Raw genomic sequence first — 16,148 nt, 5'->3', positions numbered from 1 at the left:
GTGCCTATGGGGCAAGGGCTCATGGTACTGCCTGCTACCTTCTGAAACTCAGCTGCTTTATAAATAATGTATACTCTAATCACAAGAATTCATGCTTTAGTCTCATGCAAGCTAAGTAACAATAGTTCATATATCTGAACATTGTAGAAGCTGTAGTCATCTTTTCTGATTAGTGTCTTAAGTAATAAACTTTAATATTGTTAATACCTAAAAAAAAAAACCAAAACCGTGTTGACCACAAATTGGGTTGTTTCTTGGCTCTGTTCTAGCCACTGATGTATGTGTTTGTGTGTGGGCTTGTGTGTGTGTGTGTGTGTACATGCTGGAGTTGAACGCAGGACCTCACACATGTAGGCAAGATCTATACCACTGAGTTACACAACCAGTCTCCTTTGTCTGCATGTCTACTCGCTGCCATTTAAATCTGAATGTTCAACAGCCATGGGGTCAGTGCTTGGTCCCCAGCCTGTGGCACTACGGAGAGGGAGGTAGGGGAGAGGTGTGGCCTGAGGGAAGGAAGTGAGATCATAGAGGGTTGTCCTCAAAGGAAGTGAGGTGATAAAGAGGTGTCCTGGAAGGAAGTGATGTCACAAAGGGGATGTCCTAGGAGGAAGGGAGGTCATAGGAGGGGTTATCCCGGGAGGAAGTGATGTCATAAAGTGGTGTCTAAGGAGGAAGTTGAAGTCATTGAGGGGGTGTCCTGGGAGGGATGTTGGAACTCCAGCCTTCTTGCCTCTCTTCCCTGGCTACTAAGTGCTGAGGCCTCCTCTACTATTGCTCCTACCATGCTATTTTTCAGATAACCTGGGCTAAAACCTCTGGAACCACGTGCTAACACGAACCTTTCCTCATTTGCTTTCTTTTTTTTAGGTTTGTGACTGGGACTCAAACTCAGTACCTGATGCTTTTGCTCACTGGCTGGTACTCTACCAACTGAACCCTAACTGCAACCCCACTTTTCCTCCTTCGACACTGTCTCAGTGCTTGGGAACGGTGGTGGGAAGCTGAGTGGTGGGCCGTGATGTCTTGATGACTGCAGCTCTTGGTGTGTCTGGAGGCTGGCAAGGGTGGAGCATCTCCTACCTCATTCTTCTTTCTCAGGATTGAGTGGGTTATTCGGGGTCCCATTTGGATGAAGAAGTTTGTTTGGGGGATGTTGCTGTGCTCACACAACCTGGGGTCTTTGCACAGCATGTGATTGTCAATACTATCAGTAGTCCTCATTGTCAATACTATCAATAGTCCTCATTGTCAATACGATCCGGCCCAGAGACTCAGGCCTCTGCCCACTCACATGGGTCTCCCTCCCTTTCTCACAGAAATGTGTGGCTTCCAGTGTACACGTCTTGCACATCCTTGTAATGTATTCCTAAAATATTTTATTCCTTTGATGCTGTTGTAAATGGAATTGTTTCTTTAATTTCATTTTCAGATAGTTTATTGAGTTGCTGAGGTTTAAACTTCATTTCTTGGATTTGCAATTTTATCTTTTTTTTCTTTTACCTTGGTTCCTAATGATAGTAACGTAATTACTTGCATGCTTCACCCTATGATATACTTATAATAACTTCAGAATAATAATGCCAACATTCCTATTAGAATAGGATCACCTAATACAGTTTGAGATAAATAGTAATACCCTGAAGAAACTCTTTCTTATGTGTGGCTCAGTTCATTAGTTCCAGTTTACTGTAACATTTTTGGGGTCCTTTCTCCATTACCAGAGTGGGGCAAGGCTCCCTGGAGTCTGGTGGTGGGGTCTCCCCACGGCCATGGCACAAAAGGAGTCAGGCCATGCTGCTGGGGGTGGGGGGCTGGGCTGCAGGCCCGCTGGCTGGAGGCTTCACCCACCCCCTGCTCCAGGTCAGTCGTGGAGTGGAAGGGTTGCTCTAGGAACACCAGCAACTGGTCAACAACCTTCCTGGGACACAGAGGCAAACTTGGTGGAAGTTGGGGTACCGAGGCAGAGCCGGGTGCAAACGTGGCAGGTTCTGCTGTGTTGGGGAAATCAGGTGACCAGACGAGGACCAGTGATGGGCCCTTGCAATGGGTGTGGGGAGATGACAGTCAAGGACCCAACTGAGTGGGTGCTGGAAAAGCACACAGGGCAGCTAAGGTGTCTGGAGTGACAGCCTGCGTGCGCGTCACTGCGAGGCCCTGGGCCGGCTGACCAAACCAGCCTGGAGCTGGCGGGCGGCGATGGCTGGTGGCGCAGGTGTGGGGCGTGAGGCGTGGTCGTGGCTGGTGATGGAGGTGTGGGCGTGGCTGGTGGAGGTGTGGGCGTGGCTGGTGGAGGTGTGGGCGTGGCTGGTGGAGGTGGGCATGGCTGGTGATGGAGGTGTGGGCGTGGCTGGTGGAGGTGTGGGCGTGGCTGGTGATGGAGGTGTGGGCGTGGCTGGTGATGGAGGTGTGGGCGTGGCTGGTGGAGGTGTGGGCGTGGCTGGTGATGGAGGTGTGGGCGTGGCTGGTGATGGAGGTGTGGGCGTGGCTGGTGGTGGAGGTGTGGGCGTGGCTGGTGGTGGAGGTGTGGGCGTGGCTGGTGGTGGTGTGGGCGTGGCTGGTGGAGGTGTGGGCATGGCTGGTGGTGGTGTGGGCGTGGCTGGTGATGGAGGTGTGGGTGTCGCTGCCTCTCAGGAACTGGGGTGCTGGGGTGCTTGTGAGATGTGGGGCCACAGCTCCCTGCTGGGTGGGGAGATCTGTCATAGGGAGGTCAGCTCTGGCCAGCGCCACCCCTGGCTGTGGAGGGTGTCAGATTGACTCCATCCCAGGTAAAGGGAGCAGAAGCCGGCTGCATCTTCACTAAGCTCGCCCTGCCCCTGAGCCTCGGGGTTGGGAGGGTGCCCTGTCTGCTCAATCCAGGGAAGCTCCCCTTCACTACGATGAGATTGTGCACACTGCTTGACCACCCGAGGCGTGGAAGGAGGTTCAAGGAACGTTCAAGGTTAAACCTGTGCCCTCCCAAGATCATGTGAGCCCGCCAAAGCCATGCGCCAATTCCAACTAGAACGCTAGCTTGGTTCAAACAGATACTGTGAGACAGGCTGTAACCCCATTGCCACCTGCGTGTGACCCGGCACGCTCTGTAAGTGTGGTCACCCCATGGGTCACCTGCGTGCGACCCGGCACGCTCTGTAAGTGTGGTCACCCCATCGGCCACCTGCGTGTGACCCGGCACGCTCTGTAAGTGTGGTCACCCCATTGGCCACCTGCGTGCGACCCGGCACGCTCTGTAAGTGTGGTCACCCCATTGGCCACCTGCGTGTGGCAGGTTTGGCTACGTGATGTTTGCCTTTGTAACCAGGCCTGGAAGGCCGCTCGAAGTCGCAGTTTCAGCTCCCGAGAGTCTGGGCTGTGACCCTGGCTGATCGGTTCGCTTTTTACTTCCCCAATAAATCCATCCTTTCATCATCTTCTTGCTGGAGACTGGGTGGTGGACTCTAGGAGGAACCAGGAATCCCCCTCCCTTTGCGGGGTGACTCCATTACAAGGTCCTGACCAGGGGAGAGTGGACACCGGACGCCCCTGAGCTCCCAGCCCGGCCTGCCCTCGGGTCTCCTCTCTCTGCCCTGAGTGGAAAGAGGCAGAGAGCACCGGCCTGCCGTGGCCTCTTCTAAGCTGCGGTGCTGCTCTATTTTTCAGGGGCAGGAAAATGTCCACTCCTCTGCCCGTGAAGTCACCAGGGGCCCTGGCTCCCGTGGCACTCAGGAGCTGAGTACGGAAACGGGAATTCCCACCGAACTCCCCAGCGCGGTCCCCAGACCCGGGCCCGTGCCTGAGACATCATCCTCCCTCCGGCGGCCCTCTCCCAGTGGGCAGCCGACCCCGGAGGCCAGGACCCCACACGGAGAAGGGTCTCGGGGCCTGAGTCCTGGAGTCGGCTGGGCGGCCGCATCCCATGCCGGAGGGTGGAGAAAGCTGCTCCCTTCAGCGCCAGGAGGCCAAGGACAGCGGGAAGAGCTGGATTCGCGGTTGATTCCTGGCTTCCTCTGCCGTTCCTAGCCCTTCTCGGGAATTTGCCTAATGAAGCCCAGGACCAGGGAGGGCAGGCGCGGAGAACTTGGTTCAGAACTTTATTCTGAGGTGAGGGGTCTAGGGGCTCTCGGCCGGGCCTGCCGATGGCCCGGTCTGTGCTCTGACTGGTTGTCCCGATTAGGTGTTTTGGAAGGCGATGTTTTATTGGTTGGGCCTCGTGGCATCGGATTGTGTGTTGATTCCTATTGGTTCGCTCCTTCAGGCCTTGTCCCCAGGGTCCTGGGGAGGCCAAGGAAGTAGCAGGGCTGGGAAGGGCAGTGTCTCCAGAGTGCCACCGGTGACACACAGGGCTCGGCTCTCGGGCCCGGAAGAACCCCTGGGCCTCATCTCTTAGAGCTCTGCCCCCCCCCCCCCCCGCCAGGCTGCCGCATGGGCCTTTAGGAGGGCACTGGAGGCCCACACTCGGGACAAGGTTGGCCCACCTCGGCGGCCTCGCCGTGCCCAGTGTCGGCCCCGAGGCTGCTGGGTCTCCCCGGCCTGGATTCCGGAGCAGGCGGCAAGACGGCTGGCACTCTCTGTGTGCTAGGACAGCTCAGGCTGTGGCGATGGACCTGGGGGGGGGAGGGGAGGGAGCTGGCCCGGGCTGCCCGCCCCCCCCCCCCCACCGCTGGCACACTGGGACGTGCTGCGGCCTGGTGTCCACCCCCCCCTCCCCAAGCCAAACCAGTCCCACCTCCCACTCTCATAACTATTGTTAATTAAGACTGTCTCCATTATGGGGCTAATTAACAATTAGCATAAACATAATTAGCCAGCACTGACATTTAACTCATTACATTGTTTAAATAATTTTCCGAAATTGCCCCGAGTGCATTCTGTCAGCCTGCAATAATGGCACCACTTTGTCATGTAAATTAAATGACATTTGTGTTGTTCTGTCCCACGCGCACTGTGGGAGCTTGTCACCCACCGGCTGGGCTGCCTCCCGGTTCCCTACCCACTGGCAGCCGGCCGGGCCGAGGCGCAGCCCGGGGGCCACGGCTCCTCCCCCCCGGCCCCCCCCCCGCCCAGCCCCCCAGGCCCGTCCTGCCCTGTGTCCTCCCAGCCCCTGAGGGGTGACAGAGGGGTTCCCCGAGCAGGAGCTGAAGCTCTGGACCTGGAGCAGTCTGGTCCAGAACGTTCTGGGTGCCAGAACTTGAGTTTGGTATCAAACTCCAGCTTCCCTCCGTTCTGCAGGAACGGGCTCTGGGGGTGGGGTGGGTGCAGGAAGGAGCCCCGTGCCGGCTGAACCCCGGCTCTGCCCAGTCGTGCCCCTCTTACGTCCTTGAAGGTCACAGGGTGAGGCTGAGGGGCCCCTTGCTACGGTCGGGCAGGGGTCAGCGCTGCTGGGGACCGGGGGCCGGGCCCCCTGGGTCGGGTACGGCCGCCTCAGCCTCCGGCCGGGACTCCGGCTCGGCGGAGCCTGGGGAGGCCGTCTTCCTGCTCCCTCCGGGAGCCCCGCTCGGCGTGAGACCCGAGGCGCAGGCCCAAGGGCGGCCCCCCCAGCCCCGGCTCCCGGTGCTGCTCCTCTCCCGCCTCCCCTCGCCCCGGCCCGGCCACCCGGCCCTGCTTCCCAGTTCTGGGGGCTCTAGCTGACCCTGGGGGGGGACGGCCCAGAGCACCCCCAGCCCGCGCCCACCGCCACCGTGCCTTCGCCTCAGCCCTCCCTCCCACAGGAGCTGAGCCGGCCCGCTTCCTGCTAGCCAGGCCTCCAGCATTTTGTTTTGGAGTCAGGGCCTCGCTGACTTCACCTGGGCCGATCCTGAACTCCGGGATGCAGTACCCCCTCTCGAGAACCCGGGGCGGCAGGCGTGTGCCCCCATGCCCGCCGATGTCTGCACCGAGCCCGGCAAGTGCCCTCATCGCCTGCGAGGGAGGACTCAGGCCTGGGGCCCCCCCCCCCAGCTCTGCCGCTGTACCCTCCCTCTCCCTCCTCCCTCCTCCATCTGCTCGTCTCCCAAGTCCCTTCCTCCCCTCCCTTCTGGCTCCTTCTCTATATAATTCCACGGGCAGCACGGACGCAGGGCGCAGTGTAACCGCTCTGGACGCGCCTGCTCCCCTGTGTGGTGGGCCCTGCCCTGCTGGGGTGCAGAACCGTGCCCACGCCCAGCGCCCTGCCCACGCCACCCTCCGTGCCCACGCCCAGAGCCCTGCCCACGCCACCCTCCGTGCCCACGCCCAGCGCCCTGCCCACGCCACCCTCCGTGCCCACGCCCAGCGCCCTGCCCACGCCCAGCGCCCTGCCCATGCCACCCTCCGTGCCCACGCCCAGCGCCCTGCCCACGCCCAGCGCCCTGCCCACGCCACCCTCCGTGCCCACGCCCAGCGCCCTGCCCACGCCACCCTCCGTGCCCACGCCACCCTCCATGCCCACGCCACCCTCCATGCCCACGCCACCCTCCATGCCCACGCCCAGCGCCCTGCCCACGCCACCCTCCGTGCCCACGCCCAGCGCCCTGCCCACGCCACCCTCCGTGCCCACGCCCAGAGCCCTGCCCACGCCACCCTCCGTGCCCACGCCCAGAGCCCTGCCCACGCCACCCTCCGTGCCCACGCCCAGAGCCCTGCCCACGCCACCCTCCGTGCCCACGCCACCCTCCGTGCCCACGCCACCCTCCGTGCCCACGCCCAGCGCCCTGCCCACGCCCAGAGCCCTGCCCACGCCACCCTCCGTGCCCACGCCCAGAGCCCTGCCCACGCCACCCTCCGTGCCCACGCCCAGAGCCCTGCCCACGCCACCCTCCGTGCCCACGCCCAGAGCCCTGCCCACGCCACCCTCCGTGCCCACGCCCAGAGCCCTGCCCACGCCACCCTCCGTGCCCACGCCCAGAGCCCTGCCCACGCCACCCTCCGTGCCCACGCCCAGCGCCCTGCCCACGCCACCCTCCGTGCCCACGCCCAGCGCCCTGCCCACGCCACCCTCCGTGCCCACGCCCAGCGCCCTGCCCACGCCACCCTCCGTGCCCACGCCCAGCGCCCTGCCCACGCCACCCTCCGTGCCCACGCCACCCTCCATGCCCACGCCACCCTCCATGCCCACGCCCAGAGCCCTGCCCACGCCACCCTCCATGCCCACGCCACCCTCCGTGCCCACGCCACCCTCCGTGCCCACGCCCAGAGCCCTGCCCACGCCACCCTCCGTGCCCACGCCCAGCGCCCTGCCCACGCCACCCTCCGTGCCCACGCCCAGCGCCCTGCCCACGCCACCCTCCGTGCCCACGCCCAGCGCCCTGCCCACGCCCAGAGCCCTGCCCACGCCACCCTCCGTGCCCACGCCCAGCGCCCTGCCCACGCCACCCTCCGTGCCCACGCCCAGAGCCCTGCCCACGCCACCCTCCGTGCCCACGCCCAGAGCCCTGCCCACGCCACCCTCCGTGCCCACGCCCAGAGCCCTGCCCACGCCACCCTCCGTGCCCACGCCACCCTCCATGCCCACGCCCAGAGCCCTGCCCACGCCACCCTCCGTGCCCACGCCCAGAGCCCTGCCCACGCCACCCTCCGTGCCCACGCCCAGAGCCCTGCCCACGCCACCCTCCGTGCCCACGCCACCCTCCATGCCCACGCCCACCTCCATGCCCACGCCACCCTCCATGCCCACGCCCACCTCCGTGCCCACACCACCCTCCGTGCCCACGCCACCCTCCATGCCCACGCCCACCTCCGTGCCCACGCCACCCTCCGTGCCCACGCCACCCTCCGTGCCCACACCACCCTCCATGCCCACGCCACCCTCCATGCCCACGCCACCCTCCATGCCCACACCACCCTCCATGCCCACGCCACCCTCCGTGCCCACGCCACCCTCCATGCCCACGCCCACCTCCGTGCCCACACCACCCTCCGTGCCCACGCCACCCTCCATGCCCACGTCCACCTCCGTGCCCACGCCCACCTCCGTGCCCACGCCCAGCGCCGTGCCCACGCCACCCTCCGTGCCCACGCCCAGCGCCCTGCCCACGCCCACCTCCGTGCCCACGCCCCCCTCCGTGCCCACGCCCCCCTCCGTGCCCACGCCACCCTCCGTGCCCACGCCACCCTCCGTGCCCACGCCACCCTCCGTGCCCACGCCCACCTCCGTGCCCACGCCCAGCGCCCTGCCCACGCCACCCTCCGTGCCCACGCCACCCTCCGTGCCCACGCCACCCTCCGTGCCCACGCCACCCTCCGTGCCCACGCCCAGCGCCGTGCCGCGCGCACCCCCAGCGGGGTGAGCCGGGTCAGCGCCGGGCGGCTGGCCTCCCGGCCTCTGGGCCCCCACCCTCCAGCCCGGGCCAGGCGAGGCTCCGGGGTGTCACAGTCTGCCCCTCCTCCTCAGAGGCAGGTGTGGCGGAGGCCCGGGCCGTGTCAGGAGCTGGCCCTGCTCCCCGCTGCCTGGCCCGGGGCGTCCCCAGCCCAGAGGGTGAGGGGCGTCCGCGCTCCACGTTTGTGACTCTCCAAGCGTCCGCCAGCCCTGCTTCAAGGCGGGCAGCGGCCCGCGGAGAGCGCCCCGCGGTTAAATCACAGGGCCCGGGAGTCGTTGGGGACTCGTTCTGGCTGTTAAGTGCTTGTCAGCGTCCGCGGGCCTCTCGCGACTCTATAAAATCCCCGAGAATTATAGGATCACCAGGGTCACATAATTCATCGCACAGCAGATTTACCCTGGCGGCCAGTAATTCATATTTGTGGCGATAATATTGTTTTCCACTTTCCGAGAGTTATCGCCGTGTCTCCCTTCCAGGTCACTATGGATATCAAAAATCAATTTGGAGAGATGGATACTGTCAGGGATAAAGCATGAAGGCCCCCTGCCCCGCGGGGCCCCGTCCCCCGCTCTCCTGAACCTTGGCGGGGGCTCTGGTCGCTCGCGGGGGGCGCGACTCGGGAAGTCACGCCGCCGGCTCGCTGGAACGGCCGGCGTCGCTGAGCCCGGCGTCCAGTCCCACCTCTCTCAGCCCGCGGCCCCGGGGGTGGCTGCCCACCTTCCCGGCCGCCTCTCTCGGTATCCTCGGGGTGCTCATCTCCGGAGGCACCCGGGGGGAAGGGGAACGGAGGCGGCGGGGGCCGGGGCAGAGGCCCAGCGAGGACCTGCGGCCCCGGCTCCACGAGGCTCCGGCTGGGTCTCCACGGCTCTGCCCTCCGCACACCTGCGGGGACGGGCGCGGTCGGTGAGCACGCCGCGGGTGAGTGCCCGGCCGGCCACGCGGCCCCCCGTGATCTGGGCCGCGGATCCCGGCCCTGTGATCGCCACCTGCCCCCCGGCTCACCAGCCCGCTCACCTGCCGGGCCTGCTGGGGGGGGGGTGCCCCATGGCTGGTCAGCACTGGGGCCGTCTCCACCCACAAAGCCGTTTAATTCAGGCCGCATGGAATGCGGAAGGCTCCAAGCAGAATTGGTCCGCCCTGTCCCTCCGCACCGAGGCAGCGCGAGGCAGCAGCGTGGCCTTCGATGGCGGGGTGGGGGGGGGCGCGAGGGGAAGGGCGGGTGGCCCCACATCTCCAGTGACAGCAGAGCGGAGGAGCAGGTGGTCCACGGAGCCACGCACGCTGTGCCCCCTGCACCCCCGTGCCGCTGGTAGATGAGGGTCCCCCAGCCCCCCGCAGGAGCTCGGGAGCCCTGGAAGGTTCTGGGCAAGGCCGGCACGCTGGGGTTCCCCGGGTGGACCTTGACCACGCCCACACCTGGCACAGGGGTGCACACAGTTCTTGCCCTACTTCTGCCTGGGGACCCCACAGCACTAGAGGGGGCCCAGGGCCCCGACACTCACCAGCCTGTGCCCACCACACCCGTGGAACGGAGCCTCTCGCGCCCCGGTGGGTCACCAGCGTGGGGGAAGGGGGCCCCTGTGCTCAGCTGTGTGCCCAGCTGTGGGGTCCCCCGTGCTCAGCTGCGGGGTCCCCTGTGCTCAGCCGTGGGGTCCCCTGTGCCCAGCTGTGGGGTCCCCCGTGCCCAGCCGTGGGGTCCCCCGTGCCCAGCTGTGGGGTCCCCTGTGCCGCGGCCTGTGGCGCTGAGCCCGCGTCTGGCCTGAAGCGGGGTCTGGCCGGCCGTGGACCACTCCACACTGTGAGTCCCTGTGGACAGCGCTGGTGTGTGAGCCCCTCTTCCCCAGCGCGGCGGGGCCCCCAGGACCCGGGCCTGCCTTCCTCCCTGTCGGGCGTGGCTCCCGCTCGCTGGGCGCTGCCCTCGGCGGCCCCGCGGTGGTGGCCTCCGCCGGCACCCGGCTCCAGCGGGACTGCAGCCCGCCGTCTGCACGGGGTCGTGGGACGTGGAGCGGGGGGGCCGGCCCTGGCCTCCTTCCCGGAGGCTGGGGACGCTCCTGCTCCTCTCCTGTCCCTGCTGAGGACAGGCCCGTCCTGGGGTCACAGGGAGCCAGGGCACACGGGGGGCCGCAGAGGGGTGGCACGCAGCGAGAGCCCCAAGGGACGGAGCTGGGTTTGCCCTGAGGTGCAGGTGCTGGCCAGGCCCCCGGGAATCCTCCACTGCAGCTGCCCGCTAGCACAACCGGGTCGCCGGCCCCTGCCCCCCAGGGTCCTCCAGGGCCCCCCGCGGGCCTCCGTCCACGAAGCGGCAGAAGCCTGCACCGCTCCGGGGCCTGGCCGCAGTCACCTCGGGCACGGAGCGCGCCATGCTGCCCTCAGCCCACCTGGGCGGAAGGTTCCGGAGAGGCTGCGGACGGCATTCAGCTTGGCCCAGGCCGCAGCCTGCTCCCTGCCAGGGTGCTGGGGGGGGGGATCCCCTCCCAGGAGACCAGCCGCCAGCACAAAGGCCTTCCAGACCTCTGCGGGCCCCACCAGGAGCCATCGCCCCTCCGCCCACCACCAGGGCCGCCTTTCCGCCCAGTCCAGAGGCCCAAGTACTCCCAGGCCGGGCTGGGCCCGAGGTGGCCGTGGGTGAGGCACGGAGCGTTCTGTGACGCGGGCAGCCACGGGGGTGGGGGGCGGGGGCACCGCGTGGAGGGTGTGTGCCCGTGGGGGCCCGGGGGGGTGCGGCTCGTGCTCTGAGCCGAGCGGTCACCGTGCCTGGCTGGTGGCCTTCCAGAGACCGAGGGCTTGCACGCTCCTCTCGCCCTGGGCTCCACGGCTGCTCTGTCCAGGGACGGCGTCCACCTACCAAACCCCACGCCGCCGCGCGGCCCTCTCCACACCCACCCCGCTTCTGCCGTGAGTCGTTTCCAGAAGTTCAGCCCTGCCTCTGTGTCCCCCTGCCAGCCACCGCCCTGCACCATGGAGAGCCCCCCCCCCGCCCCCGCTTGCTTCACGGTGCGCGCAGGCCAGCCGCTCCGCCTCCGGGAGTCCTGCTGGGACCCAGAGCCCAGGGGAGGGTCTGCGGGGAGGCCACCGTAGGGTGCCCCGGTCAAGGCGAGGGAGGATCCTGAAGCTGAGACTGCGGAGAGACCTAGGGATGCCGTCCCTGGGACAGGGGCAAGGTTGTGGGGGGCTCCCTGTGAGGGATGCGAGCGTCAAGGCCCAGAGCCACGGGAGGAGCAGAGCGATGGAGGGGGCCGGGACTCTCCTCCTGGGGGTGTGGGGGGGGGGGGGAGGGGAATGCAGTGGCACCTCAGGGCTGCCGGGAGCCCACGTCCTCATTACCTTTGCTAGGTAAGGCCTGCCACCCCTGGGGGTCCCGCTGGGCGGCTCGTCCGTCCACCCCGGTGCCTGTGAGTTCATCTGCCTGTCTCACACCTGGCACGCTGTGTGCGGGTGAGCCAGGCCCCAGGCCTGTGAGAAAGACCCTATTGATTTTAATTACCCACAAACAGCCCACAGGGACAAAGGACTCTGGCTGTTTACTTAGTGGAGCTGTGCTGTGTTATTGTGCGAGGAGAGATCAAATCAGCTGCCTCCTTATTACTGTAATAATACAGCCAAAACGCTGCTTGGGGCTGAGGGCATTTTTTAAAGCAATAACCTCACCGCTCCACCCCCTCCCCCCTCCCCAGCAGGCGTGAGCAACAAGGAGCAATTACATGCTGTCAATATTAATTCAATTAAATCCAGGTTATTTATTGGGTATTATGGAAAAGTATTCTCTGGTCTAACAGAGTCGGGCTATGACGGGGAGTGAGAAAGATCAGGAGCCTCCAGCAAAATTGATTGGGGGGGGCAGGCCAGAAAGTCAGCAGGCCTGCAGGGGAGGGGCTGGCTCGTGTTGGAAGTCAGATCAGAAGGTGCTGGAGTTGTCCCACTCTGCCACAACCTGCCAAGCAAGTGGCCTTGGGCAAGTCCCCGTTGCCTCCACCCTTGACAATGCAGCTAAGACTTGGGTCTGGAGGATGGTGGTGGCAAGAGCAAAGAAATAGAGATCACCAAGACATTAACAGCAATAAAAATGGAGGTGGTGGTGATGGAGGGAAGTGATGATAGTGATGGTCAGGATGGTGAGGAATATGATGGAGGGGGTGATGATCACGATGGTGGGAAATGATGACGATGATGATAAGAATGGTGCTGGAAGTGGTGGTGACGGCAGTGATGGTGGTGGTGATGGTGGCGGTGGTGGTGGTGATGATGGTGATGATGGTGATGATAGTGGTGACAATAGTGATGGTGGTGATAGTGATGATGGTAGTAGTGATGGTGGTGATGGTGATGGTGGTGATGATAGTAATGGTGGTGGTGGTGATGGTGGTGATGATGGTGGTGGTGGTGATGGTAATGGTGGTGATGGTGGTGTGGTGGTGGTGGTGATGGTGGTGATGGTGGTGATGGTGGTGGCGGTGGTGGTGGTGGTGGTGATAATGGTGATGGTGGTGGTGGTGGTGGTGGTGGTGGTGATGATGGTAATGGTGATGGTGGTGGTGGTGGAGGTGACAGCAGGGATGGTGATGGTGGTGATGGTGGTGATGGCGGCGGTGGTGGTGGTGGTGGTAATGGTGGTGGTGGTGATGGTGGTGATGGTGATGGTGGTGGTGGTGGTTCTGGTGGTGACAGCAATGATGGTGGTGGTGGTGATAATGGTGGTGGTGCTGGTGATGCTGGCGCTGGTGCTGGTAGTGATGGAGACGGTGGTGGTGATGGTGGTGGTGGTGATGGTGGTGCTGGTGATGGAGACAGTGGTAGTGATGGTGGCTTTGTACACAGTCTCTTCTCCCGAGTGCAGGCTGGCAGGCCTGAGAGCAAAGCGTGGCCTCGGCAGCCTCGGTGTTGGACAATAGTTTCTGTAGCACCCGTGGCCTTGTTGGATGAGCGCACTTGAGCACGTGGGGCAGAGGCAGGGAGCCCCTCTGGGGAGTGTCTGGGCCTGACAGAAGGTTCTGGATACAGGCAGGCAGAGGAGCAAGTCTGTGTCGAGTTGTCGGGTGCCCAAGCAGTGAGGAATAGGTGACCCCCGAGGGTCCAGAAGGAGTAAGAGCTCAGGAGCAGGGGCGGCGGGGGTGGGAGGCGGTGGGCAGAAGCCAGGATCTTGCCGCACACGGAGCGTGTTGCGGGGATGAGCCAACACCTCCCCCACCAGGGTCCCGGTCAGCAGAAGCTGATTCCCCACAGACGGCAGCCGGGAAGTCTCATCCCAGCTCTCTGCACCCCTGGGCTCTCTCCAGGGAGTCGGGTCCTGTGGGGGGCCACTGGAGGTCCCTCCAGGTGGGGGAGAGCCCATCCTACTCCAGTCATTAACACGAGGCCGCAGAGTCCCAGGAGAGTCAGTCACAGGTTGTGGCGGATGCCGACTCCGGAGGGACACCGCTCAGTAAATGGGGCCCCACCCCCATCCACAAGGGCCACCGGCCCGACGGCCAGAACGGCCGAGGGGCCATCCCGAGGCCCTGGGTGACCTCCTGGAGGTCACGGTCCTCCAGTGAACCCCCCCCGCGGCCTGCCCTCTCAGATGCCAGTCTCACGCACAGCCTGGAGCCCGAGCCCGGCGCTCCGGAGGGGCCCGTGGCTGCAGCGCCCCGCCCGGCCGCGTGTCCACCTCTGGCTCTCGGGCTGGACACCGTGTCTAACCAGCTGAGATTGACCTGTTTGGGGCTCCTCACCGCAGCCGTGCGATTTGATCCGAGCTCCAGACAGCGGTCGGGCAGTAATTGGATGTTGTGAGCTCGGAGGGCCACGCCGGAGCAGGGCCGGCGGGGGGAGGGGCAGGGCCTGCGCGGGGGGGGGGGGGGGGGGGCTGGGGCTGTCCCGAGGAGATAAGCGAGGCGTCCTCGGCCCGATCTGCCCGATCTACGGCTGGGGTCCCGGCAGGGCCCGAGGCGAGATGGGATGAGCACGGTCTCTCCAGCCGCCGACGGGCCCGCCGCCTGGGGAGCCGTACAATTAGTTTTAAATATCAATTTCACGGCTGCCGTGGGAGGCGGCGGCAGCCCTGGGTGCCCTGGCCAGCTTCAGCTTGGTGAGAAGGGTGGGAGCCGTCCTCCCCGAGGCTGCGGGTGAAGGCCTGGTGCTCCCACCCCTCCGGCAGCCCCAGCCACCCCGGCTCTGCCCAGCCCGCTCCGTCTGCGGGGGCGCGGAGGGCCGGGCCGCAGCCCACGCACACGGGGGGCCGTGGGGGCCACGAGGCGCCGAATGCACCCTGGGGCGCGGGCAGGCGGGGCCTGGTGCGGGGAAAGCCTGGCGAGGAGCGGCCGCGACTCTGAGGGAAAGGGCCAGAGGGTGTGGGGGAGGAGGGGAAGGAGGAGGGGGCACGGGGAAGGAGGAGGGGGCACGGGGAAGGAGGAGGGGGCACGGGGAAGGAGGAGGGGGCACGGGGAAGGAGGAGGGGCGATGCCTGTTTGAGGTCCCTAGCAGGGCGGCACGGTGGCCCACCCCAGATGTCTGATCCAGTTGGTGCCCGTCCCCCATCTTACCTGTCCTCCCTCTGGGGTCCGCAGTATATCGTTGGGCTCCTGGGACTCGTGGAGTGTGTTCCACACCGGCTGCCGGCGGGGCCCTCCAGGACTGGCCCTCCTGCCATCCATGGGCGGGGCGACCCGCGTCCTCGGGTGGGGGGGTGGGGGCAGCGCCCATGGGTGGGGGCGACCCGGGTCCTCGGGTGGGGGGGTGGGGGCAGCGCCCATGGGTGGGGGCGACCCGGGTCCTCGGGTGGGGGGGTGGGGGCAGCGCCCATGGGTGGGGGCGACCCGCGTCCTCGGGTGGGGGGGTGGGGGCAGCGCCCATGGGCGAGGGCGACCCGGGTCCTCGGGTGGGGGGGTGGGGGCAGCGCCCATGGGCGGGGGCGACCCGGGTCCTCGGGTGGGGGGGTGGGGGCGACCCGGGTCCTCGGGTGGGGGGGTGGGGGCAACGCCCGTGGGTGGGGGCGACCCGGGTCCTCGGGTGGGGGGGTGGGGGCAGCGCCCGTGGGTGGGGGCGACCCGGGTCCTCGGGTGGGGGGGTGGGGGCAGCGCCCGTGGGTGGGGGCGACCCGGGTCCTCGGGTGGGGGGATGGGGGCAATGCCCATGGGCGGGGGCGACCCGGGTCCTCGGGTGGGGGGATGGGGGCAATGCCCATGGGCGGGGCGACCCGGGTCCTCGGGGGGGGGGGGCAATGCCCATGGGCGGGGGCGACCCGGGTCCTCGGGTGGGGGGATGGGGGCAATGCCCATGGGCGGGGGCGACCCGGGTCCTCGGGTGGGGGGGTGGGGGCAGCGCCCGTGGGTGGGGGCGACCCGGGTCCCAGGCCGCCCGCCCGGCTCTCACCGGGCCGGGCGCTGCAGCTGCAGGCAATTTATCTCCGTCGCCCCGCTTTTAAAACACTTTTATCAGAATTGGCGGTCACCCGGCGTTGAACCGCGGCGGCCTCAATCTCACGCACAGGGCTGCAGATTTTAATTTGGGGAAGATTAATGCACTGGCGGCGCCGAGGGCGTCCTGCCCGTTATCGGGCTGACGAGCGTCAGTGTCCTGTCACCCCGACCCCACAGCGTCCCCCCGTGTGTGAGCGCAGCGCCCCCTCCCGGGTAGGTGCGGGCCCTCACGCTGGGCAGGGCGGAAGGCCAGCGGCCGCGCCTCCACCCTCCACCCGGCCCGGGGGGGGGGTGCCCTGTCCCCCCAGGCATCCCCCCTGATGCCTTCCCCAGCCAGAACAGCTCAGCTGGGGGGGGACGCAGCCCTCCCCGCCCGCCCCCCTCAGGCCGCGCCCCTCCCCGCCCGCCCCCCTCTGGCCAGGTGGCGACAGCCTCCTTCGGCCTCGGCCCCGTGGGCCTCTGCACAGGCAGCCTGGCCAGCTGGTGCCGGGCTCCCTTCAGG

At 66.1% G+C, this 16,148-nt stretch overlaps 1 protein-coding gene across 1 annotated transcript; it reads right to left on the bottom strand.

The window, feature by feature from the left end:
* Window positions 1-14,259: 14,259 nt before the first annotated feature.
* Window positions 14,260-15,505, bottom strand: LOC125364570 (proline-rich protein 2-like). Its single transcript, XM_048364165.1, has 2 exons — window positions 14,771-15,505; window positions 14,260-14,556 (listed from the first exon to the last, which is right to left on the bottom strand). The coding sequence occupies exons 1-2, from the start codon at window positions 15,503-15,505 to the stop codon at window positions 14,260-14,262; spliced, it is 1,032 nt and encodes a 343-aa protein (XP_048220122.1).
* Window positions 15,506-16,148: the final 643 nt, after the last annotated feature.

This window comes from Perognathus longimembris, chromosome 16 (genome assembly GCF_023159225.1).
Source record: "Perognathus longimembris pacificus isolate PPM17 chromosome 16, ASM2315922v1, whole genome shotgun sequence".
Lineage (NCBI taxonomy): Eukaryota > Metazoa > Chordata > Mammalia > Rodentia > Heteromyidae > Perognathus > Perognathus longimembris.
This window is presented reverse-complemented; position numbering and strand designations above follow the sequence as displayed.